Below are 26757 nucleotides of genomic sequence, written 5' to 3' on the forward strand. Positions count from 1 at the left end.
ATTCCCTCTTCCCAGACGTGTCTAGGTTTGGTTCAAGTTGACAAAAAAGAAAAACCAAAAAAAAAAAAAAAAACAACAAAACAAAACCAAAAAACAAGCACAGTGTGTTTCCTTGTACCGGGTAAGTCTGCCCTCTCTATTGGCTGTCTATTGGATGTCTACATTGTCCTTTTGTGCTGGGATTCCTTGTGTTCACAGGTATGCCTAGGCACGTCTGTGTCCCCTAGATCTGAGTGACTTCCCTTCTTGCCCCACTACAGTGTCCTGCTGGCTATTCTGGTGACAGTTGTGAGGACGACGTGGATGAGTGTGCCTCCCAGCCCTGCCAGCATGGAGGCTCCTGTATTGATCTCGTGGCCCGCTATCTCTGTTCCTGTCCCCCTGGCACACTTGGTATGTCAAGGCCAGGGTTGGGGACAGGCTAAGAAGCTGTCTCCACACTCCACTGACCACTCTCCCATCCCCTAGGAGTACTCTGTGAGATCAATGAGGATGACTGTGGCCCAGGCCCATCCTTGGATTCAGGCCTCCGGTGCCTACACAACGGTACCTGTGTGGACCTGGTGGGTAGCTTCCGCTGTAACTGTCCCCCCGGATACACGGGTTTGCACTGTGAAGCAGACATCAATGAGTGTCGCCCAGGTGCCTGCCATGCGGCTCACACCCGGGACTGCCTGCAAGATCCAGGTGGGCACTTCCGCTGCCTCTGCCACCCTGGCTTCACAGGGCCTCGCTGTCAGACTGCCCTGTCCCCTTGTGAGTCCCAACCGTGTCAGCATGGAGGCCAGTGCCATCCTAGCTCAGGCCCTGGAGGTGGGCTGACCTTCACCTGTCACTGTGTCCAGGTAGGTGTGAGTGGCCGGGGTGGAGGCTCTTGGGGAAGGAGAAGGGGGCGTGGCCTCAGGGAAGGGTATGGTCTATAAGGGAAAAGTGGAAGGCAAAGGGATTCTGAGAGATGCTGAATTATGGTTTGGAGAGTAACTTAGTGAAGTTGTGGCTTCCTGGGGGGTCCTTCCTGTGGCTTCCTGGGGGTCCTGAGGTCCTTAGAGAAAAGGGGAGGTCGCTGAACTTGGAGAGGTAGGGAGAGGGAGGGAGGGTTGTCGTTTCTCAAATCTTGACCTTCACTCCTCTCTTTTCCATCCTCCTGTTCTTTTCTTCTCATCATTTTTTCCCTTTTAATTCCCTCATCCCATCAATAGCCGTTCTGGGGTCTGCGTTGCGAGAGGATAGCACGCTCCTGCCGAGAGCTGCAGTGTCCGATGGGTATCCCATGCCAGCAGACCGCCCGTGGGCCACGCTGTGCTTGTCCTCCTGGGCTGTCCGGTCCCTTCTGCCGGGTCTCTAGAGCGTCACCCTCAGGCGCTACTAACGCCAGTTGCACAGCTTCCACTTGTCTGCATGGGGGTTCATGCCTGCCTGTGCAGATCGTCCCTTTCTTCCGCTGTGTATGCGCTCCCGGCTGGACTGGCCCGCGTTGCGAGACCCCATCTACAGCCCCTGAAATCCCCGAGGAACCACGGTGCCCGAGAGCCGCCTGCCAGGCCAAGAGAGGGGACCAGAATTGCGATCGCGAGTGCAACACCCCGGGCTGTGGCTGGGACGGCGGCGACTGCTCGCTGAACGTGGACGACCCCTGGCGGCAGTGCGAGGCACTGCAGTGCTGGCGTCTCTTCAACAACAGCCGGTGTGACCCAGCCTGCAGCTCCCCAGCCTGCCTCTACGACAACTTTGACTGCTACGCTGGTGGTCGCGAACGCACCTGCAAGTGAGCTCACAACTCTGTCCCCCTGCCCATCTGAATTGCTGCACTGTCTGTCAGTGAGTCACGTCTGACCCAGTTTTCCTGGAAGTCCGTTTTTGGACTGTCTGATGGAGCTGCTGCTTCGTTTTTCACAGCTGGCACCGTCCGGGGTTCCATTCACCTGCGTGCCTCATCTTTGACCGTTTGTATTTCCCTCTACACATCTCGCCCGTTTGTTTCTGTCTGCCTGAAGTCACACATCCCATCTGTCTTTCTAAAATTTTAAAAATTAAGCTCACACCTTTAATCCCAGGACCTGCGTAGCAGAGGCAGGCAGGTCTCTATATAAATTCGAGGCCAGGTTGGTCTATGTGGTGAGTTTCAGGCTGACCAGAACTACATGGTGAGAGCTTGCCTCAAGCCAAAATGTTACACTTACTTATTTAGCATGTGTGCATGTGGTGGTCAGAGAACCCACTCGCAGGGATCTGCCGTCTCCTTCCACCTTGTGGGCCCTGAGGCTGTCTGTATGCCCAGCTATCTATACTTTGGCTTGTCCATCCATCTGTCTGCTGGTCTGTTCTGTGTGCCCTCTGTCTGCCCGTCTTTGTGCCCCGCTTCATTCATATGCCTCTAATGGCCATCCTCCTGTCCCGTGGATCCTCCGTCTCCCTCCGTGTGCCTTCCATCTCCTTGCTTGTCCCTCTCCATCCATACATTCTACATCCCTGCATCCGTTCCCGTGCCCCCCTGTTTGTCTGGAGCGCCCCCTCCTGCCTTCGTCTCCTCATTATCTTCCATTCCAACCTTCCCAAGCCCTTCAGTCACCCCGACCGCCTTGGATGTCCCATGCTTGCTCTTCAGTGGACACTCTGCTTACTCATACTGGCTGAATTGTTCTTCCCTGAAGCAGTTCCTCTCACCTCCTTCAAACCTTTGCTTAGATGGTGTTATCTACATTGTGAACTACTCCTACCTCTAGCACGTCCCTTGCTTCCTAGTATTTAATTCCAAACACTGCCACATATACATTTATATTAACCATTTATTGTCATCTAATTAGAATGTTGTATATTCTCCTCACCTGTCTCCTATGACATCTCTCTCCACCCACAGGGATGCCAGTTTTTCTGGGGCAAGGAATTGTGGGTGGGATCTTGGTATCTATGGCAGCATGTAGCGGGTGCTCAATTAATAGTTAATGCATTGATACTGGTTGAGCATCCCTGATCCCAAACCCGGAACCCCGAACTGTGTGGAGTGATGCCACAGTGGAAAATTCCATCCTTTACCTCATTGATAAATTGCAGTCAAAATTCAGGTTGGGATGTAGTTTAGTGGCAGAGCACTGCCTAGATGGCATGAGGCCCTTGGTTCCATCCCTAGAAAATAAAACAACCCCCAAACTCAGGCACACTAGAGATATATAGTTACTTTTGGGCTATGTGTTTTTTCTTTCTTTCTTTCTTTCTTTCTTTCTTTCTTTTTTTTTTTTTTTTTTTTTTTGTGCGTGTGTGTGTGTGTGTGTTTAGGCTTGGACATTATTCATGAGGTGCCTTACATAAATTATGTATAGAAGGCTGGGGGTGTAGCTCAGTTGGTGGGATGCTTTCCTAACATTCACAGAGTCCTGGGTTTTGTCTCAAGCACCAGCTAACCTGTGAGTGGTGATGCATGCTTGTAATCTCGGCACTTAGCTGTTAGAGGCAGGAGGACAGTTCATGATCACCCTCAGCTACATAGTCTTTCTTTCTCTCTCTCTTTCATTCTTTTTTTATTTAATAGGATTAGGGTTTTACTATGTAGCCCTGCCTGGCCTGGTATTGGCTATGTATCCAAGGCTGGCCCTGAAATCCCCTGCCTCTCTCTGGAGTACTGGGATTAGAGGTGTGTGCCCATGCCTGGCTAACCTAGGGAGTTTGAGGCCAGCCTGAGATATGTGAGATCTTATCTTAAAACAACATATATTGAAAGATAATTCATTGCATATACAATAGTTAAGAAAATATGCAAATATTCTAAAACCCAAATTAATAAATTTAATTAATAAATTAAACTCTGAAATAGCTTTAGTATTTCGAATTAGGAACACAGAACCTGTGGTTATGCAACCAACAGCTGCATTTACAGAAAGTCTGACATATGGAAGGTCATTCGAGTCCCCTGTGCAAGTACTGTGCAGTAGTGCTCTTTGCTAAGTAAGCATTTAGGTGTCTGAGGGAATCTCTGATGGTGTGTTCTCTGCCTCCAGCCCGGTGTATGAGAAGTACTGCGCCGACCACTTTGCAGATGGCCGCTGTGACCAGGGCTGCAATACTGAGGAGTGTGGCTGGGATGGACTGGACTGTGCCAGCGAGGTCCCGGCCCTTCTGGCCCGAGGGGTTCTGGTCCTCACGGTTCTTCTGCCTCCTGAAGAGTTGTTGCGTTCCAGTGCTGATTTCCTGCAGCGACTCAGCGCTATTTTGCGCACCTCGCTGCGCTTCCGCCTGGATGCTCGTGGCCAGGCCATGGTCTTCCCCTACCACCGGCCAAGCCCTGTCTCCGAGTCCCGTGTCCGGCGCGAACTGGGTCCCGAGGTGATCGGGTGAGTGACTATAGCCCAAGGCTGGGTACAGTGGGCAGGGCAGCGATGACCCAGACCTTGCATTTCACCCTTCTTAATTGAGAGTGTTCCTTGCAATGCGTCTTCTACAGGTTTTTCTTTTCTTTACTTTTAAAGATTTACTTATCTATTATGTATATAGCATTCTGCCTCCATGTATGCCTGCACACCAGAAGAGGGCACCAGATCTCATATATGGTTGTGAGCCTTCATGTGGTTACTGGGAATTGAACTCAGGATCTCTGGAAGAGCAACCAGTGCTCTTAACTTCTGAGTCATCTCTCCAGCCCTTGCACGGGTTTTTAAGTGTCTGTGAGTTTTTTTTTTTTTTTTTTTTTTGTGGGTCATGTTTATCCTGTGTACACTACAGGGAACCTAGCTGCAGTAGGGTTTTACCCTTCAAATGCAAATGACAACACCTCCTAGTGGTGACAATGAGAAATGCCTTCAGATGTGAGTGTGTCTTGGGGGGCGCAGGGAGGCTACCTGATGGGGGTGTGGGGGTGGCCGTTCAAAATGGCATTGCGGATCTGGTGCTACTGCCTCCAGGAGAGGCAGGTTGTTTCTAGAGCAGTTAAAGGCATGTGTTAAAAAAAATAACTTCAATTAAAAAGTATTCATTATCGTGTGTATGATGTGTGTGCGTTCCCAAGAGCCATGACATTCAAGCCACTGCATGCATGTAGAGTCAGAGGACCATTTTGTGGACTCAGTTCTCTCTGCATCTTTATGTGAGTGCTTAGTGCTTCAAACCAGGTTGTCAGGCTTGCATGGTAAGCACCTTTCCTGCTGAGCTGTTTTGCAACCTTCCATGTAGGTTGGCTTTGAACTCATGGTCGGCCTATCTCAGCCCTCCAAAGTACTAGGATTATAGACATATACTGTATCTCTGATATACATACTCTCTATGCCTCCTCCATCTCGTGAAAGTTACAGAACTAGCCCCTGGTGACCAGGCAGGGGGAATTGGAAGTGAGAAGGGCATTTGCTGAGGGTGGAACAGGGTCTGAAGTTTGGGTTGACCCCGAAAGGAGGGCTGGATTTCAGAGATACTGTGGTTTGCACGTTCTGATTGGATGCAGCCAGAGTGGAAGAGATGAGTGATGTGGTGTATCTGCTCTTTCTTGGCTAGAGTGGCTCAGTGATGAGGACACAGGGTGAAAAGCAGGAGCTGTGCTGGAGTTTGCTATTCTTAGGGGTCCTGAGGTATGGAAGGAACCCTGGGAGATGCATGAGGGCTAAAGACAAGGCAACTGGGTATGGAAGATTGGAGGGAAAGAAGGGAGACTCAGAGAAGCAGGCGAGAAGGAAATGAAATAGGAATCAGGATGCATTGAGACCTAAGGGTCGATGGGTATTAGAGCCAATGGCTCAGTGGTGGAGTACCTGCCGTGCACATTCAAGGCTCTGAGTTCTTTTCCAGCACTGCAAGAAACAGAGGAGAAAAGCAAGCTTTTAGAGGAGCTGAGATATGGGTGCAATGTCCCAGCAAAGGGCTACATCCTAGTCTCCACTAGGGTGAATGAAGACCCTATTGGATTCACAGCTTTGGGACCCTGGTGGTCAACAAGACCTGTTGGGAGAGACAATGGGGTTGGATACCAGCTGGTGTGGAGATGGAGGTGGCTTTCTGAGGTTTGGTGTCTAAGATGCTGAGGACAACTGCTGAGCCTTTGGGTGCCTTTGCTCTGTTCCCACAGCTCTGTAGTGATGCTGGAGATTGACAATCGGCTCTGCCTGCAGTCACCCGAGAATGACCACTGCTTTCCTGATGCCCAGAGCGCTGCTGATTACCTGGGAGCCTTGTCAGCAGTAGAGCGACTTGATTTCCCATACCCACTGCGGGACGTTCGAGGTGAAGTGGGAAGAAACGAGGGACATCAGAGCATGTGACCCCAGGGAGTGGTACAGTCCTAGAGTGTGACCGAAGTCCCGTGAGGAAAGTCCCGTCTTCTGGTTGAAGCCCAACCTGATGATTAGAGCCTTGGTCCATAGCTAAGCCAGTCCCATGAGTAAGAGCCTCTCACGGTTGGACCCTAGTTGCTCCATGGCTAAAGCCTTGCTTCATATCTATCACCCATGATTGAAACCCTACCTAGTTGTTCCTGCTCTGCTATTTGACCGAGGGCTCATCCACTGCTTCCTTCTTACAGGAGAGCCGCTGGAGCCTCCAGAGCAGAGTGTGCCATTGCTGCCACTGCTGGTGGCAGGTGCCGTCTTTCTGCTGATCATCTTCATCCTGGGTGTCATGGTGGCCAGGCGCAAGCGCGAGCACAGCACTCTCTGGTTCCCCGAGGGCTTTGCACTACACAAGGACATAGCAGCTGGCCACAAGGGCCGGAGGGAGCCTGTGGGACAAGATGCACTGGGCATGAAGTGAGGACCTTGTCTGCTCTCCATCCCTAACTCTGGGGCCCTTGGAAGTTCTGGACCATCCCCACCTTGGTCATACTCCAACCTCTGACCCCCGACCTGGTTTTAACTTCAGACTCCATCTGGAGTGTCAGTGTTCATCCTCTTGACCAAAGACTCCATGATCCCTGGGGATTGTCCCTGATCCCTGACCTTTGACCTTATCCTCTATTTCTCTCCATTTCCTGACTCATATCCTTCCCGAGCCCCATCCTGAGTTGGCCTCCCAGACATCATTCTGATTCATTCCCACGTGACTGCTGTCCTCATCTTTGTCATCATCTCGACCTGTCCCTGACCAGGAGGACTGTATTTTTTTTTTTTAATATTTATTTATTAAGTATACAATATTCTGTCTGCATATATACCTGCAGGCCAGAAGAGGGCACCAGATCTCATTACAGATGGTTGTGAGCCACCATGTGGTTGCTGGGAATTGAACTCAGGACCTTTGGAAGAGCAGGCAATGCTCTTAACCGCTGAGCCATCTCACCAGCCCGAGGACTGTATTCTTGATGATCCCTGCCTCACCTCTGGCTTCAACCCACCTGTGCCCTTGATCTCACTTCAGACCCCCATTTCCACCCAATCCCAGTGTTCATTCCCCTGTGATCATCCTCAATTACAAGCCTCCTACTTGACTTATCCCTCAATACCTACAACCATATTCTGATTTTAACCTTCCCCTAGGATTCCAGGACTCCTCGTTGTGACATTTTTAGTCGTGGCTACCCATCCGTTTGTCATAGAGCGCCTCCTCTTCATGAGCTTTGACACTGTCCTCTATATCCCATAGTTTGCTCATCTCTCTCTGTTCCACCCTAAGATTCTGGCTACCTGGAGCTTGAGGGATGGCTCAGTACTTTAAGTGATTGCTGAGCAGCTGTGCCAACTGGAACCCTAGAACCCATATAAATGTTATAAATTCCCTAAATTCTTGGTGGGAATGGCAGCGTAGCCATGACAAATCATGACATGAGACTTGTTATTAGCTATGAATACTCGGCCTTATCTTAGCTGTTTTTTAAATCTTTTTCTCTTTATCTACATTTTGCCTCAGGGCTTTTTACCTTTCTTTCATTTTGTATGTTCTTCTTTCACTGCTTCCTCCATGTCTGGTTGTCTGGCAGCTGCCTGGCTTCTGGCCTTGGGCATCTCCTTTTCTTTCTCCCTCATTTTCTCTTCTCTTCTCCCCTCTTACTTATTCTCTCTGCACACCAGCCCTGCTTATCCCTCTGCTGCCTAGCTATTGGCTGTTCAGCTTCTTATAAGGCCAATCAGGTGCCTCAGGCAGGCAAGGCGAAACAGCAACACACCTTTACACAATTAAATAAATGCAGCATAAACAAATGTAACACACCTTTACATAGGTAAAGTAATATTCCACAACATGGCAGCCTGCCTTGGAAGATGAAGTCCTGATTCCTCGAGGGAGAGTGAGAGTGAGAATTGTCATATCAGTGAACTCTTGATTTGATTGAGAGACCCTATTTCAATGACCAAGACTGAAGAGAGAATGAAGATGATTCCTATTTATCAGCTTCATAACTGCACATCTACACTCATACCCATGTGTCCAAAACACTCATGTGCACACACACAGGCACACATAAATGAGAAAAATTTTGATTGCAAACTGACATGATTCTTGTAACTTCATCAACCGGACACAATTCTTGTCACTTCATCTCTGCCCTTCCATCCCTCATTGGAACCTGTGTCAACAACCCAAGACCCTTCCTCAATTCCTGAACCATAACCTCCTCTGTGACCTCTGCTTGAGTTGAACCTTAAATCCTCCTTCTGAGTCAGATGTCTCCAGTGCACTTTCTCATGTCTTTTTCTTCCTGTTTTTCCCCAAGGAACATGGCCAAAGGCGAGAGTCTGATGGGAGAGGTGGCCACAGACTGGATGGACTCAGAGTGCCCAGAGGCCAAGAGACTGAAGGTATTGCCTACTTCTCTTACTCTTTCCCCATCAGGATCACAGGCCGGGAGGCCCTGGTCAGCTGAGAGGCCCAGGGGAGTCTCCACTGTCTCCATTGCCACAGCTCCAGACAATTGCCACATCTGTGTGACCTCATTTTCTTCTTAGTGAGGCTCTGTTGCCTTGTTAGGAGGGAAGGAGATTTGCTACAGGTTACCTGTGTGGATGGGAGTTCCCCTTCTCCATCTGGTTCTTCCTCATGCAGCTCCCTGTTCCTAGGGTCACCCTATAACAGTGATTTTTCAGCCTGTGGGTTGTGACCCCCTTGTGTATGGGGGTCAAAAAACTCTTTAACAGAGGTCATATTTCATATATCCTGCATATTAGATATTTATATTACGATTCATAACAGTAGCAAAATTACAGTCTTGTTTTTCGTCCCTCCTGGCTCCTGCATGGTTAGCTTTACACCCAAAATAACAACACACAAATTGTATTCTTTTAAACACCACCTGGCCCATTAGTTCTAGCCTCTTATCGGCTAATTCTCACATCTTGATTAACCCATTTCTAATAATCTGTGTAGCACCACGAAGTGGTGGCTTACCGGGAAAGATTCAGCATGTCTGACCTGGCGGCTGGCTCCATGGTGGCTCTCTGACTCTGCTTTCTTTCTCCCAGCATTCTGTTCTGTTTACTCCACTATCTAAGCTTCTGTTCTATCAAAAGCCAAGGGAGTTTCTTTATTAACCAATGAAAGTAACAGATAGACAGATGACCCTCCTTCATCATTTCCCCTTTTTCTGTTTAAACAAAAAAGAAAGGCTTTCATTTTAACATAGTAAAATTACATATAACAAAACAGTTATAAAGCAAAAATTACAGTTACAATATTTATATCTATTTTATCTTTTATCATAACTAAGGAAAACTATAACTATCCATTCTTCAACTCCATCAAAGACTCCAGAAGGATATATTATTACCTAAGTAAACAAGAAGTAAGAAACTTCCAAAACTCTAGAAGTAACAGAGACATCTCACTGCCTGGACAGTCACCCAAAGTTCTTTTGTACTGTTGGGGCACCCATCTTCAGCCTCTGAATAGAAATGGAGGAGTGGATGTAGGGGTGGAGAGCTGGAAAGAGAGGAAGGAGGTAAAACAGTGGTTGTGTTGCAAAAATAGACACATAAAAATATAAAACAAACAAACAAAGTATTGGAGGCTGGAGAGATGGCTCAGCAATTAAGTGCTGGCTGCCCTTCCAGAGGACCTGTGTTTGGTTCCCAGCACCCACATGTGGCTTACACATGTCTGTAACCCAGTTCTGGAAGATGGGATCTGAAGCCTTCTTCTGGATTCCGTGGGCATCAAAGACATACAGGCACAGCACCCATGCACATAACTTAAAACAGCGTTTTTAAACATTACGTTTTATTTATTTCGTGTATGTATGGGTACATGTAACACAGTGTTGTATAGAGATCAGAGGACAGCTTTGAAGAACCAGTTTTCTAACCCAAGTGAGTCCCCTGGCTTCAAATCAGGTCATCAGGCTTAGCGGCAAATGTGCTTACCCGTTGAGCCACTTTGCTATCCTAGAACCGACTATATAGACCAGGCCAGGCTCAAACTCAAGAGATCCACCTGCCTTGGCCTCCCAAGTGCTGGTAACATTAAGGGTATAACTAACATTCTCTATTCTTTTGAGTCTTAACATGTAGACCAGACTGGCTGCAAACTATTTATCCTCCTGCCTCCACTTCATGAGTGCTAGATGATAGGTTGTGCCACTGTGACAGCTTTATTTTGATAATTAAAAAAATTTACATTGCCAGGTAGTGGCGTATGCCTTTAATCCCAATACTCGGGAGGCAGAGGCAGGTAGATCCTTGTGAGTTCGAGGTCAGCCTGGTCTACAGAATGAGTTCCAGGACAGTCAGGGCTACACAGAGAAACTCTATCTCAAAAAAAAAAAAAAAAAAAAAGAAATTTACACTTGTTTATTATTTATTAATTTGTGTGTATGTGGGGGTATGTATCCGTGTCATGCATGCGGAGGTCAGAGGAAAACTTGGAGTCGTTTCTCTCTGTCCACTGTATGGATTTCAGGGATCAAACTCAGGCCATTGGGCTTGGTGGCAAGTTATCTCTTGTTTTGATAATTTAATAAAAATGTTTTGGCTGAGCGGTGGTGGTGCATGCCTTTAATCCCAGCACTCGTGAGGCAGAGGCAGGTAGATCTTTGTGAATTCGAGACCAGCCTGCTTTACAAGAGCTAGTTCCAAGAGAGGCTCTAAAGCTACAGAGAAAGTTTTGTTCTTTTTCCTTTTTAATCCTCTATTTTTATGTATGTGTGTACATGTTTGCATGTGTGAGCACATGGGCGAGCACATGTGTGGAGAGCCATGTCTAATCTGCAAGGACGTCTGCATGCCGAGCTCTCTTCCCGCTCCTATTTTAGTTTTTTGAATCAGCAGGCTATCAATGGTGCCCTAGACTTGGAGACAGCTCCATCAGCGACACATGTGGAACTAACTGCCCACCTACTCTCTGGTACTGCCTCTCCCACCACCAAACGGGAGATCAGAGCCTGGATCTGTATCCCTCCAGGTAGAGGAGCCAGGCATGGGGGCTGAGGAGCCTGTGGACTGTCGCCAGTGGACCCAGCACCACCTGGTTGCCGCTGATATCCGTGTGGCCCCCGCCATGGCGCTGACTCCACCCCAGGGTGATGCAGATACTGATGGCATGGATGTTAACGTACGTGGCCCTGGTGAGTACCCCTCCCCGAAGAGGCTCCTCAGTGGTCCTATTGATAGATCTCACATGGGACTGTATTCTGGGAGCGTCGGGGTCTACGCCTGGTGTGTGCGTTAAGCCAGACTTCAGGTTGTAAGTGATAAGGGCCCAATGCAAAGTTAAGTAAAACAGCATACACTGGTATGTAGCTGCAACTTTGAAGCTAACTGGATCTTGACCTTTTCTTCATGAGGTTGAGATTTCCTTCCTTCCTTCCTTCCTTCCTTCCTTCCTTCCTTCCTTCCTTCCTTCCTTCTTTCCTTCTTTTCTCCCTCCCTCCCTCTCTTCCTTCCTCCCTCTTTCCCTTTCTCACTCTTTCTTTCCCCAAATAGCCCTGACTAGTCCTGGAACTCACTCTGTAGGCCAGGCTGAACTCAGAGAAATCCACCTCTGACTCCCGAGTGCTGGGATTAAGGTGTGGGCCACAAGGCCTGGTTGAGGGTTATTTTTTTTTTTAAATTACACCTATTTGTGTGTTATTCACGCACAAGGAGGTCAGAGGACATCTTGCTGGCATTGGTTGTCTCCTACCGCACTCTGGGTCCTAGGGATCAAATTCAGGCGGTCCAGTTTGGTGGCAGGCATCTTTACCCATCAAGCCCCTGATTCCTGGGCATTTGATTCATTTTTTTCTACTTAGCTCCAGCTGTACAGCTTGTCAGGAAAATATCAGAATGGTTCTGACTGGGCAGACTAGAATCACGTATTCATCTTGGGGCCAATCAATGTGGCTAGAGGACTATAATATACAGATAAACCAGTCTCTGTCTGGTCTAAATAGGGCTTGCTACTGGAGAATGCGTGAAAAGGAAAACGAGGGAAGAGGTAGTACCTCCTCCCCTTGTTCTATAAATGCACTGCTTCCTGGGATCCCGTTTGTGATCTTTGTTGGGGTGGCTTTGCAGTTGGGAGAACTTACCTCTGTCTTGTGGTGCGGTGTGACCGAGTTGCATCTACTACAGAGCCCCTGACATTATCTCTCAGGAAGATCCCTATGCCAGTGACACCCTCCCGGTCCCTGCAGATGGCTTCACCCCTCTTATGCTGGCCTCCTTCTGTGGGGGAGCCCTGGAGCCGATGCCGGCCGAGGAAGACGAGGCGGATGACGCGTCAGCCAGCATCATATCAGACCTGATCTGCCAGGGGGCCCAGCTTGGAGCACGAACTGACCGCACTGGCGAGACTGCCCTGCATCTGGCTGCCCGCTATGCACGTGCGGATGCCGCCAAGCGGCTACTGGATGCTGGGGCAGACACCAACGCCCAGGACCATTCGGGCCGCACCCCGCTGCACACAGCGGTGACGGCCGATGCCCAGGGTGTTTTTCAGGTGAGACAGGCTTGTCTCTTCAGACTGCAGAGCTACTGGGTGGACATCGGATTCACCTGGATTTGAGCCCTGGCAAAGCTTGTTTTTGTTGTTTGGAAATGGATATTTGGGACCTGCCAAGAATAAGTAGTGCCTGACCTAGAGTTTTTTTTTAAAAAGTGTGGAGGTCAGAGGATAACTTTAACAATTGGTTCTCAGGAGCTGGAGAGGTGACTCAGTGGTTAAGGGCATTTAGAGCTCCTCCGCAGAAGACCTGAGTTTGGTTCCCAGCATCCACATCTGGTTGCTCACAACCACCTGTGACTCCAGCTCCAGGGGATCTGACACACTCTTCTGGCCTCCTCAGACCCTGCGTGTGTGCGTGCACACACACACAATTAATTTTAAAAATTAATTAATTAAAAGCCAACAACCAGGAATTAGTTCTCTCCTTCCACCATGTAGATCCTGGGGATTGAACGCAGGTCTTCAGGCTTGGCAGCTAGCCTTTACCTGCTGAGCCCTCTGGCTTAGATTTTTCTACTTGTAGCCTCAGTGTTCTGCTTTTTCACTTGTTAGTGAAATATTCAAGGAAATACACGATGTTCAGCACTATTTGTTTTTGTTTTTGTTTTTTTTTTGTTTTTGGACCGTCTAGTGTATGGCTCGGGCTAGCATTGAACTTGATCCTCGTGCCTCTGCACCCCCCAGTGATGGGATTACACTACCTGCTTCCTGATACATAAATAGCTTTCTGTCCCCCTCACTGGGGCTTGAGCCGTGGTTTGCACATGCTGGACGAACGCTGCACAGCAGAGCAAGCCCTCATTTATATCCTAGTTTGCGTGTTTGCTGCCTTTGTTCAACCATAGACTGACACTTTGTTCCCAGTACTTTTAAACTGGGCTGGGTCCACTAAGCTCTGCTCTTTAGAGGATTAGGGTTGTTAAACCCATTGTTTTTACCTGGCTGTGGTGGCACACGGTTTTAATCCCAGCCACTAATCTACAGAGTGATTTACAGGACAGCCAGGGCTGCCCAGTGGGACCCTGTCTTAGAGATAAAAACAAAGATTTTTTTAAATTTTTCTTAAGTTTAGCATATAAAGTGCTGTGTTTTATTATGGTATTATTTTTATTTGCACGTTTGAGTTTTTTGTAAGTGCTGATGTGCATGTGTGTTGGTGCTTTACTTTGTGTGTGGTTTGTTTGTGTGGCATATGTGTATACACATGCCTGCTGTCCAGCTGCAGCAGCCAAAGGAGGCTGTTGGATGTCTTCTTTTCTTTTCTTTTCTTTTCTTTTCTTTTCTTTTCTTGAGATGCTTTCTCTGTGTAGCCCTGTCTATTCTGGAACTTGCTTTGTAGACCAGACTGGTCTTGAATTTACAGAGATCTGCCCCCCAAGCGTTGGGATTAAAGGTGTGTGCCACCACTGCCCAGCTTGCTGTTGGATATCTTGCTCTATTCTCTATCTTATTCTTTTTGAGACAGAATCCATCACTGAACCTGGAGCTACGCTGGTGGCCAGCAAGCTCTGTTGATTCTCCTGTCCTTTCCCACACAGCCTGAGGGTTAAACACACAACAAAATTTGGCCTTTTTTTTTTTCAACACGGACTTTGGGATCTGAGGTCAGATACATGTCCACTGAGCCATTTCCCTAGCCTCCTACATACTATTCTATAAATCTATTTTTTCAATGAGGTTACTTTCGATCTACAATGGGATTAGCAAAAATATCACCCCATTGTAAGTCAGGAAGTACCTGAAGCTCGTGGGTCCCAAGGCTGTGGGGTTTGGGGCTCTCCGGGTGCCATGCATTCCTCTGCTTTTGCATGATGTCCTTCCATGACTTTTTTTAATTGTTATTATTTTTTATTAAAGATTCTCATCAGGAACCGCTCCACTGACCTGGATGCTCGCATGGCAGACGGCTCTACTGCACTGATCCTGGCGGCCCGCCTGGCAGTGGAGGGCATGGTGGAAGAGCTCATTGCTAGCCATGCCGATGTCAATGCTGTGGATGAGCTGGGTAAGTGCTGAGGATGTGATGGGTGGGGCCTCTTGGTGCTGCTGCCTTCTTAGTGTGAACTCACACCCATGTTGACACCAAGTGTGTGTTCAGCTGTGCACACCAGGGCTCCCACATGGCTGGAACAGGACTCATGGGGTGCCTCTACTTTAGGAAAGAATGTAGGTTCCCCAAGACATGCTCTTTGTTTCTCCTTTTCTTTCTCTCCTTCCCCTCCCCTTCCCTCTCTTCCTTTCCTTTCCCTCTCTTCCCCTTCTTTTTCCCTCCCCTCCCCTCCCTTCCCTTTTTTTCTCCCTCTCTTCCCCTTCCCTTTCCCTCTCCCTTCCCTTCCCTTTCTCTCTCCGTGCTCCCTGACCCTCTCCCTAGCTTGACTGGTATAAAACAGTGAGTTTCATTAAGTTTTGTTCTTATGGACAGCACACTCTGATGACATCCACTCCCCTTTCACTTCCTCTCTCCTTTCTATCAGGTCCTGCCCCCTAAAGTCCACCTCTACTTTTGTGGTCCTCTCCCTTCCCCTGCTTTTTTTTAGATTCCAAGTATTCAATAAACCCTGAAGTACTTGTCTTTGAGTCTGCATTACTTCACTTACCATGATGGTCTCCTATTCTTATCAGTTTTCTTGAAAATTGTTTAATTTGACACCCCACCCCCCTTTTGAGACAGGGTCTCATGTAACCCAGGCTTGCTACCAACTGACTGTGTAGCCAAAGATCTTGAACTCCTGATCCTCCTCCTGTCTCTCTTTCCCAAGTGAGGCATTTGCCACTGCCTAGTTCATTTTCCTTCTTTACTTCGGCTGAATAACACTCCATTATTAACACAGTGTTGATGGGTACCCGAGCTGATTCCATAGTGTAGATGCTGTGGGTGCCACAGTTGGCATGGGTGTGCGGGTGCCTCGATTGTATGCTGACTCAGATTCGTCCAGGAGAACCATAGCTGGACCATAGGGCAGTTCTACATTTAAGTGTTTGAGGACACCTGTAATGTCCTCTATAGTGGCTGTGCTAGTTACATCCTCATCACGAGTGCATGAGGATCCCTTTCTCGAGGATTTGTATTCTCTCTCTCTCTCTGCCCCCCTTTCTTAATGAAAGTCATTCTGGTAGCATTTCAGTATACTCTTTTTCAATACAGTGTTTCTTTCTTTCTTTTTTTTTTTTAAATAAGTTGTTTCTTTTAAAATATTTATTTATTATGTATACAATATTCTGTCTGTGTGTATGCCTGCAGGCCAGCAGAGGGCACCAGACCCCATTATAGATGGTTGTGAGCCACCGTGTGGTGGCTGGGAATTGAACTCAGGACCTTTGGAAGAGCAGGCAATGCTCTTAACCTCTGAGCCATCTCTCCAGCCCTACAGTATTTCTTTGAATAGTTCTGGTTATCTTGGAACTTGCTTGTAGACCAGGCTGGCCTTGAACTCAGAGATCTGCCTGTCTTTGCCTCTTGAGTGCTAGGACCACTGCCTGGCTATCTCAGTATAATTTTAATTTGTATTTAATTTTCTTTATGGCTAAGGTGGATGGTAAGGGTTTTTGTTTGTTTGTTTTTTGGTTATTGCTGTTGTTTTGTTTACGACAAGGTCTCACTTTGTAGCCCTGGCTGGCCTGGAACTAGCTCTGTAGACCAAGCTGGCCTTGAACTCAGAGAGGTCTACCTTCCTCTGATTTCAGAGGCTGGGATTCAAAGCATGTGCCTGTACGTCTGTTCTTTGAACATTTTAAATGTATTTATTGATTATTGGTTTTTCTCTTGTGAACTGTGCAGCTAATTGTCTTATTTATTGAATTGATTGTGCTGCTTTATATATTCTGACTACTGACCCCTTGTTAGACAAATAGCTGGCAAAGATACTCTGTGAGGACACTCTATCATTAACTTTTTTTTTTTTTTTTTTTTTTTTTTTTTTTTTTGCTTTTGGTTTTGGTTTTGGTCACACTGGGGATAAAAGCTGATGCCTTGCTCACACTAGGCAAGAGCTTCAACGGTTGGACAGCATCCCTAGCCTGACTGGGCTTTGTTGGGAAAAATGGACTCTGCTGCCACCTGCTGGACAGGTGTCATAAACTAGCAAATCTGGCAATCTGTGAGGGCAGTTTCCTGGTCTTGGGTATGACCTGAGCAGAGTCACAGCAAGCTGTCCCTGTGTCCAAAGGGTCTCACACAGCTGTAGACACACTCGGACACTCACAAACATCCTGTGGAGTACCCTTTGGTTATCAGCTTCATCCTCATTGACATCTGCGATTGCACAGTTGGTGGTTGGTGTGCTGGATGAGGGTCTGGACTGGGCACTACAGCATCTGGGACAGAATTCCACTTCTGGTGTTACTGGGTAGCTTGGACTTCTTTCCTGCATCCTCTGTTTCATCCATAAAAGGATTTATAAATGGATTCAGAAGAGAACTCAAACACAGTTTCATTAGTGTTTGATAGAAAAGCAACAGCAAGCGAGGTGTGAGTCTCTCCGGAACAGAGAGATAGGGGAAAGAAAGAGAAATTTGTGTCTTTTGAGATGGTGGCCAGAAAACTGCAGCCTGGTGGCAGCCGGGGGAGGGGTAAGCTTCAGAGGACAAATAAGTTCAGAGAACCAGGAAATCATGCCTGGGCTTTGCTCAGTATCCAAAGGAAAATAGAGGTTGGGCGGTGGTGGCTCATGCTTTTAATCCCACACTTGGAGGCAGAGGCAGGTGGATGTCTGTGAGTTCAAGGCCAGCCTGGTCTACAGGGTAAGTTTCAGGACAGCCAGGGCTACACGGAGAAACCCTGTCTTGAAAAACAAAACAAATAAAAAAATAGAAAAGAAGGAAAAGGGGGGCTTAGTGTTTCAAGCACTTGCCGTACACGTGTGAAAGCCTGAGTTTGGATCTTCAGAGACCTATGTAAACACTAAGTGGGTGTGATGGTCAGCTGTGTGTAATTCCAGAGACAGGGATCCTTAGAGCAAGCTGCCAAACAAGATTAGATACACACAGACAGAATATTGTATGCATAATAAATAAATATTAAAAAAATTAAAAAAAAAGATTAGTATGCTGTTGAGTTCTGGGTTTGATTGAGAGATCCTACCTCAATGAATATGGTGGAAGATCCAGCCTCCACATGCACACACATGTGCATACACATACACCCACACACAAGACCATACATGCATGGCCACATGCACACACACATGTGCATACACATACACCCACACACAAGACCATACATGCACGGCCACATGTGCATACACATACACACAAGACCATACATGCACGGCCACATGCACACACACATGTGCATACACATACACCCACACACAAGACCATACATGTACGGCCACATGCACACACACATGTGCATACACATATACCCGTACACAAGACCATACATGCACGGCCACATGCACACACACATGTGCATACACATACACCCACACACAAGACCATACATGCACGGCCAAAGAAGAAAACAGAAAATACACAGGCTGCATGGAAGAGGCTCCAAAGTGCTGCCTGATGGAAATTTTACAAGCAGCTGCATCGAGAGAGGGATCCTAGGAAGGAAAGTACTTTATATCCTCTCCTGTCCTTAGCATGTCTTCAGGTGACTCAGATTTCCTGGAGGGACAAAGGCAGTCCTGGACTGGTCACTGATAGGCCCTACTGGGCTGTTTAAAAAAGGTGTTACCACACGCATGCAGTGCTCACACAGGCCACAAGAGGGTGTCAGATCTTCTGGAGCTGCAGTTACATGTAGGCAGTTGTGAACTGTCATGTGAGTGCTGGGAACTGAACCTGGGTCTCCTGGAAGAGCAGCCATTGCTCCTCTGAACTATGTCTCCAGCTCCCCAAGTTAACTCTGAAAAGGAGACAGCTGTATGTAGCATGTCGGGTTTCCACCAAGGACCAGAGGTCATACTCAGTTTCTGTTAAGGAAAGAGCTTTGCTCTAGTGGGCTTCCGCATACCCAGGCACCTCCAGTGTTTTCTATGGTAATTTGAACTTTACTGAATGGCAAGCTGATGTGTTCGTTTTCTTTGTTACCAGGGTGATGGACTCCAAAGCCTCAATGGCCTCTAAGACTGCTTTAACAGACAAAGGTCCCTGGGTCAGGGGATGGAGGGGTGTTCATTCATGGTAGATATTAGATAATTTTTAAAAAGCAGCTAAGGAGAGACTGAAGGCAGAAAGAGAGAGAGAGAGAGAGAGAGAGAGAGAGGTGGTCTGACCTGAAGCCGGAACATGTTCTTTCATAGCGAAGGGTGCATCTTGTAACCCATGCCTGTGGATGGCCAAAATGCCTACAGGGGATGTTGTCTCTTAATAGGGGTGGAAATAACTTCCTTAGTTTGCCTGTCCTGTCTTGGGGACCTGACATGAACCTGGCTCTGATTTTATCTGCAGGGAAATCAGCCTTACATTGGGCTGCAGCTGTGAACAATGTGGAGGCTACCTTGGCTCTGCTGAAAAATGGAGCCAACAAGGACATGCAGGACAGCAAGGTGAGTCCTTGGGAGCTGGTACTGCCACAGCCCTTGTACGTGGCACAGCAGGCTTGGAAAAAGCCTTTGGGGGCTTTCATCTTGCCTATAGTCCGCTTTCAGGAGTGGGAATCAGGCCTACAGGCTCTGACAGCAGATCAAAGGAGGACATTTGTGGTAGTCACTGTGTGACAATGGGCAAGTAGCTACACATCTCTGAAACTCAGTGTCCTCCTTGTGAATTAGGGAAGCAGTAGCATCCTCTATTGCATTTGTGAGCTTCAGCAAGCAGACTCATTTGTCAAGCACTGAGCAGGTCCTCAGGAAAAGGCAAATGTTAGGTTGATTGTCAAAAACCCTCACCAGAGGATCAGTCCATAATCTCTTTTATCTTGTTACTTTTTTTTTTTTTTTTTTTTTTTTTTTTTTTTTTTTTGGTTTTTCGAAACAGGGTTTCTCTGTGGTTTTGGAGCCTGTCCTGGAACTAGCTCTTGTAGACCAGGCTGGTCTCGAACTCACAGAGATCCGCCTGCCTCTGCCTCCCGACTGCTGGGATTACAGGTGTGCGCCACCACCTCCCGGCTTATCTTGTTACTTTTATTTACTGTTTATGTGTGTTTCCACAGCAAGAGTGTGGAGGTCAGAGTACAACTTGTGGGAGTCAGTTCTCTTCTTATATTATTTAGGTTCTGTTGTTTGAACTTAGGTTATCAGGCATCTTTACCTGCTGACCCATCCACTGGCTTTACTTTTTAAAATATGAAATATATATAAAATATTATAATATAACATTTATATACTATATTATACTATATACATACATACATACATATATATATATATATATATATATATATATATGAGAGAGAGAGAGAGAGAGAAAGAGAGAGATGAGACTGGGTTTGTACCCCAAGCTAGCTTTGAACTCACAATTCTCATGTTTCTGCTGCAGAAATGCTGGTATATACTGTCATTCCTGGCTGTTTTTTTCAGTGATGTATTTTATTTTTAAAGTGTGTGTGTGTGTGTGTGTGTGTGTGTGTGTATGTGGACAGGAGTTGCCGGTGTTGAATCCCCCTGGAGCTGCAGTTCCAGGCAGGTGTGAGCTGCCTGTTTGCGTACCAAGGATGGAAGTGAACAGGCTTGGTCACAAGTGCATCTACCCACTGTGCCATCTTGCCATTACCACACCTGGCTTTTGGTTTCTTTTTTGATCCCTTTTTTGTCAAGGTCTCACTATGTAGACCAGACTAGCCTGGACTCACAGAGATTCCCGTCTTTGCCCCTGGGTGCTAGGATTGAAAGTGTGCATCACCATGAGAGCCCTGCCACCTGGCTTCTTAATCTTTCACAAGTCGTTGTATCAGCATGTAATTTATTTTGATGACCGGAGATTTTGATGCCCCTTTAAATTTTGTGCCTAAGGTAAGTCCTGGCTAGATGCACCTGCCGCAGGCACATGGCTGAGGGGAGAGAGCTTGTTCCTTCAGCAGAGCTGGGATCGCAACCCAGATCCATCTGTCTTCAGGGTTCACAGGATGTCCTAGGAACTAGAGACCTAGGTGTGGGGCAGAGAGTGACTGACATCTGTGGGTTCTGCCCCTTTCCTTCCCTCAGGAGGAGACACCACTGTTCTTGGCTGCCCGTGAGGGCAGTTTTGAGGCTGCCAAGCTGCTGCTGGACCATTTTGCCAACCGGGAGATCACAGATCACCTGGACAGGCTGCCCCGAGATGTAGCCCAAGAGCGGTTGCACCAGGACATTGTGCGGTTGCTGGACCAGCCCAGTGGTCCCCGAAGTCCCCCGGGTCCCCATGGCTTGGGGCCTCTGCTCTGCCCACCAGGGGCTTTCCTTCCTGGGCTCAAAGCGGTGCAGTCTGGGACCAAGAAGAGCAGGAGGCCACCTGGCAAGACGGGGCTGGGGCCACAGGGAACCCGGGGTCGGGGCAAGAAGCTGGCACTAGCCTGCCCAGGCCCCCTGGCAGACAGCTCTGTCACATTGTCGCCTGTGGACTCGCTGGACTCCCCAAGGCCTTTCGGTGGGCCCCCTGCTTCCCCTGGAGGCTTCCCCCTGGAGGGTCCCTATGCTACCACGGCTACTGCGGTGTCCTTGGCACAACTTGGTGCAAATCGGGCCGGCCCTCTCGGGCGCCAGCCTCCCGGGGGTTGTGTGCTCAGCCTGGGTCTACTCAACCCTGTGGCTGTGCCCCTCGACTGGGCCCGGCTGCCTCCACCTGCCCCACCTGGGCCCTCATTCCTGTTGCCCCTGGCTCCAGGACCCCAACTACTCAACCCAGGAACCCCAGTTTCTCCCCAGGAGCGACCGCCACCCTACCTGGCGGCCCCAGGACATGGAGAGGAATACCCTGCAGCGGGGACTCACAGCAGCCCCACAAAGGCCCGCTTCCTGCGGGTTCCCAGCGAGCATCCTTATTTGACCCCATCTCCAGAGTCTCCAGAGCACTGGGCCAGCCCGTCCCCTCCCGCCCTCTCAGACTGGTCCGACTCTACCCCTAGCCCAGCAACTGCCACTGGTGCCACAGCCGCTGGAGCCCTATCTGCTCAGCCACACCCCATGCCTGTTCCTTCCCTCCCTCAGTCCCAGACTCAGCTGGGGCCCCAGCCAGAAGTCACCCCCAAGAGACAGGTGATGGCCTAAGTTCTTGGATCTTGGCGAGCAGGGGTGAGGATGGGGTTGAAGTAACACCCCTCTCTGGTTTCTCTTCCTTTTAATTTTATTCTCATCCGTTTCTCTCTGTTCTGTACCCGCCTTCCTGCACCTCTCCGTAGTAGTGTGACCAAGCTGGTCACAAGCCCAGACCCCCAGTCTTCCTTTATTTATAATGGGTAGGGGCTGACCTCCCACCATCTCGGCCCTCTAAGGGGTCTGGGACTTCTTGACCCCTCACCCTGCCTCCACTACTTCCCCCTCTCCTGTGCGCACCTTTTGTTTTTGCCTCTTCTTATTTTCTCACACTCTGGCATGAGTGAGTTATTTTTTCTTTTTTACGTTTTGTATAGAGACAAATTCATTTAAACAAACTTATTATTATTATTTTTTACAAAATATATATATGGAGATGCTCCCCGCCCCTGCAAATCCCTCCAGCGCCCCCGTGGGGCTGAGTCTGTGGGCCCATTCGGCCGATCCGGACTCTGTGTACCGAGTACACAGACAGGACCAGGGTCCCGTGTACTGAGTATGCGGCCCTGGTATGTACCAAGTAGCCAGCCTTGGGCACACCCTCCCCTGGGGTCAGGGGACACTTGGGAGCCTCCTTTCCCTTCCCATACCCTTTCCTGACTTCACTGCATTCCAGATAAAATTTGTAGACTCACTGAGAAAGGGGTCTTTCCCACCAAAGCCCCCACTCCAGGTCCCCCTCCTGAGCCTGGCTCACCTTTTAGGGTTGGGGGACGTCATGTATTTTGTATGCATTCCACTTCTAATTGTAAATACAGGGCTGAAGTTGGGGAGACACTACCTGTGAGAGTAGCACCCCCTCTTCCTGGTATTCCCTCGGCTCAGCCTCACTGCCTAATAGCAATGTTTTTAGGCTATTTTTATAATATGGCACTTGGTCACAGTCCGTTGTAGCTTAATTCCCAGGTCTTGCATTGTACAGCCCTCACCTCCCAGTTCCCTTACCACCTAATAAAGGAATAGTTAACACCCAGTGTCTTTGGTTTCTGTCCAAAGTGGGCACTTCTGGGTCTCTGCTTACACAGGGCTAACTTGAACTCCCATCTTGGGGAAAAACCATGTGGTTTTCCAGTCCACCTTTGGTTCCTTTTTGGCCAGGTGTCCTAGATTCATTTCTGTTACTTTAAATAAGAACTTAATTAAAAAAAGAAACAGAGGAGAGAGGAGTTTATTCTAGCTTACAGTTCCAGGTTAGAGTTCATTATTACGAGGAACTCAAGGCAAGAACTTAAAATAGTCATATCACATCGACAGTCAAAAGCAAAGAGAAAGAAATGAATGCATGCAAGCTTCTTTGTGTTCAACTGGATTTCTACACTCTTACACAGTTCAGAAACGTCTGTCTAGGGAATGGTGCCACCCACAGTAGGCCGGGTCTTTTTTTATGTCAATTGACTTAATTAAGACAATCCCCTATGGACATGCTCTCAGGTCAATCAGCTGTAGACAACTTCTCTTCCCAGGTGTTCGTAGATTGTGTCAAGTTGACAAAGTGTTAAGCATCGCATCAGGTGATTCCAGTCATTGGATCTTGAGTGGCTATCTACCTTAAGATGAACCAATAGAATGCATTGTTTGAGAACTTTCTTTCTTTAAAAAAATTATTATTAGGGCTGGAGAGATGGCTCAGAGGTTAAGAACACTGACTGTTCTTCCAGAGGTCCTGAGTTCAATTCCCAGCAACCACATAGTGGCTTACAGCTAGCTATAATGAGGTCTGATGTCCTCTTCTGGCATGTAGGCAGACCTGGAAACTAACACTGCATATATAATAAATAAATATTTAAAAAATTATTATTAATGTTTTTGGACAGGGTTTCTTTGTGTAGTCCTGTCTGTTCTGGAACTCCCATTTTATACCAGGCTGACCTTGAACTCAGAGACCTGCCTGCCTCTGCTTCCTGAGTGCTGTGATGAAAAAAAGTGGGTCACCATACCCAGCTTAAAAATGATTTATTATTATTGTGTGTTTTTGCGTGTATGAATGTGGGCAGGAGGATGCCATGCGTGCATGTGGAGGTCAGAGGGCAGCATTTAGGAGTTTATTTTCACCTGTTGGGGTCTGGGGAGCAAAATGAGCTTGTCAGATTTTCCAGAAAGCACTTTTACCTTCTCTATTGCCTGAGGAAAAAATTGTAAAACTACGTGTTTTATTACATTTTTATTTATGCATTTGAATGTGGCGGGGGCACACATTGGGGTCATGTGATGACCAGAGGACACATTTCGGGAATCAGTTCTTTCCTTCCACAGTGTAAGTTCTGGATTGAACTCAGATCCTCAGACTTGGTGACAAGAGCCTTTACCCACTGAGCCATCTTACCAGTCACGGAGAAGTTTCTTAACTGGTGTTCTTTGTTTAATGCAAGGTCTCACTTACATAGCGCAGGCTAGACTCTTCACTCATTTTCCTGCCTTAACCTCCCTGGTGCTGCTGGGATTACAGTTGTAATCCACCATGCCCTATTGATGCTTTTAAGGTCATGGGATAATAAAGAAAATTTGCTGAAGGTGAGGTATGACTTAGTGGTAGAGCCCTTGCTTGGCATGTACCGTGTCCTGGGTTCCTGGTGAAATTGGTAACCAATTTGGACAGTGGGCACATTTTTTCCCCATGTGGGTTTTTATTTTTGAGGGCCTTCAACTGTAGCTCAAGGTGTCACGGAACTTGCATAGCCTAAACTGGCCTTGAACGGTTGCTCTTTCTATATTAATCTCTGATGATTTTTTTTTTATGTCAACTTGACACAAACTTAGACCTATCTAGGAAGAGGAAATTTCAACTGAGAAGTTGCCTAGGTTGGATAAGGAAGGAGGCTGAAGCAGCCAGGAGGAGCAGTGTTCCTCTCTGGTCTCTGCTTCCGTTCCTGCCTCCTGGTTTCTGCCCTGAGTTCGCTTCATGATGAACTCTAAGCTGTAAGGTGAAATAAATCTTTTCCAACCCAAGTTGCTTTTGGTAATGGTGTTTATCATAGTAATAGAAAGCAGACTAAAACACCCTCCCAAGTGCTGGGGTTACAGATGTGAGTTGCTATGGCTCTCTTCTTTGCATATTCTTTTTTTCGTTTTTCCTCTTTTTTTTTGGTTTTATTTTAATTAATTAATTAATTAATTAATTAATTAAAAAAAAACTGTCTTTTCTCATCTTACATACCAATCCCAGTTCCCACTCCCTCTCCTCCTCCCACTTCCTCCATCTTCCTCCTACCCCATCCCCATTCACTTTTCAGAGAGGGTAAGGCTTCCCACAGGGAGTCAACAAAGTTAGCACATTGCTTTGAGGCAGGACCAAGGCCCTCCCCACTGTATCTAGGTTGAGTAAGGTATTCCTCCAAAGAGAATGGGCTCCAAAAAGTCACTTTAAGCAGTAGGGATAATCCTGTTCCCGCTGCCAGTGCCCCATAGACTGCGCTGTCACACAACTGTCGCCCACATTCAGAGGGCCTGGTGTGGTCCTGTGCTGGGTCTCTCACTGTCATTCCGGAACAGTGAACTGCTGTTAGCTCAGGTAAACCATCTCTGTGGGTTTCCCCATCATGGTCTTGACCTCTTTGCTTGTATTCTCACTCCTCCCTCTCTTTGAATGGACGTTGAAGGCTCAGCCAAGTGCTCCGCTGTGGATCTCTGCATCTGTTCCCATCAGTTGCTGGATGAAGGTTTATGATGACAATTAAAGTAGTCATCAATCTGATTACGGGGGGCCAGTTCATGCACCCTCTCTACTATTGCTTAGATTCTTAGCTGGGGTCATCCTTGTGGATTCCTGGGAATTTCTCTAGTGCCAGGTTTCTTGCTAGCCCCATAATGACTCTATCAATAAAGGTATCTCTTTTTTTGCTCTTCCTCTCTGTCCTTCTCCCATCTCAAACATCCATTCCCTCATGTTCCTTTACCCCCTTTTCCTCCTCCCCTCCTCCCTCCACCCCTACACTCCCAATTTTCTCAGGAGATTTTGTCTATTTCCCCTTCCTGGGGCATCCATGTATGTTTCTCTTAGGGTTCTCCTTGTTACCAGGCTTCTCTGGGGTCATGGACTATAGGCTGGTTATCCTTTGCTTTACGTCTAATATTCACTTATGAGCGAGTACATAACGCTCTCATCTTTCTGGATCTTAATTACCTCACTCAGGATGTTTTTATTTCTAATTCCATTCATTTGCATGCAAATTTCAAGATGTCATTTTTAAAAAACTGCTAAGTAATGCTCTATTGTGTAAATGTACTACATTTTCTTTGTTCATTCTCTAGTTGAGCAGCATCTAGGTTGTTTCTAGGTTCTGGCTATTACAAATGATGATGCTATGAACATAGCTGAGCAAATGTCCTTGCAGTGTGATTGAGCATTCTTTGGGTGTATGCCCAAAAGTGGTATTGCTGGGTCTTGAGGTAGGTTGAGTCCCAATTTTCTGAGAGACCGCCCATACTGATTTCCAAAGTGGCTGTACAAGTTTGCATTCCTACCAGCAATGAAGGACTGTTCTCCTTACTCTGCATCTTCTTTAGCATAAGTTATCATTGGTGTTTTTGATCCTGGCCATTCTGACAGGTGTAAGATGATATCTCAGAGTCATTTTGATTTGTATTTCCCTGATGGCTAAGGATGTTGAGCAGTTTCTTAAGTGTCTCTTAAGATTCTTAAGTTTCTTACGTGTCACTTGAGATTCTTCTGTTGAGAATTCTTTGTTTGAATCTGTACCCCCTTTTTAATTAGATTATTTGGTATTTTGATGTCTAGTTTTTTGAGTTCTTTATATATTTTGGA

The 26757-nt window shown here is 47.4% G+C and overlaps 1 protein-coding gene across 1 annotated transcript in view; it reads left to right on the forward strand.

Moving 5' to 3' along the window:
* The window catches only part of Notch3 (notch receptor 3), a 45340-nt gene extending 22383 nt beyond the window's left edge, over positions 1 to 22957 (forward strand). The window contains exons 21-32 of the mRNA XM_057769204.1: positions 261 to 393; positions 469 to 845; positions 1200 to 1765; positions 3993 to 4325; positions 6044 to 6198; positions 6497 to 6719; positions 8618 to 8702; positions 11296 to 11458; positions 12509 to 12813; positions 14677 to 14824; positions 19216 to 19313; positions 20910 to 22957. Of these exons, the coding sequence (XP_057625187.1) occupies positions 261 to 393; positions 469 to 845; positions 1200 to 1765; positions 3993 to 4325; positions 6044 to 6198; positions 6497 to 6719; positions 8618 to 8702; positions 11296 to 11458; positions 12509 to 12813; positions 14677 to 14824; positions 19216 to 19313; positions 20910 to 21950 (3627 nt within the window). The 3' untranslated portion in view covers positions 21951 to 22957. The remainder of the gene's footprint in view (positions 1 to 260; positions 394 to 468; positions 846 to 1199; positions 1766 to 3992; positions 4326 to 6043; positions 6199 to 6496; positions 6720 to 8617; positions 8703 to 11295; positions 11459 to 12508; positions 12814 to 14676; positions 14825 to 19215; positions 19314 to 20909) is intronic.
* The last annotated feature ends 3800 nt before the right edge of the window (positions 22958 to 26757 follow it).

Source organism: Chionomys nivalis, chromosome 1, assembly GCF_950005125.1.
Source record: "Chionomys nivalis chromosome 1, mChiNiv1.1, whole genome shotgun sequence".
NCBI classification, from domain to species: Eukaryota; Metazoa; Chordata; class Mammalia; order Rodentia; family Cricetidae; genus Chionomys; species Chionomys nivalis.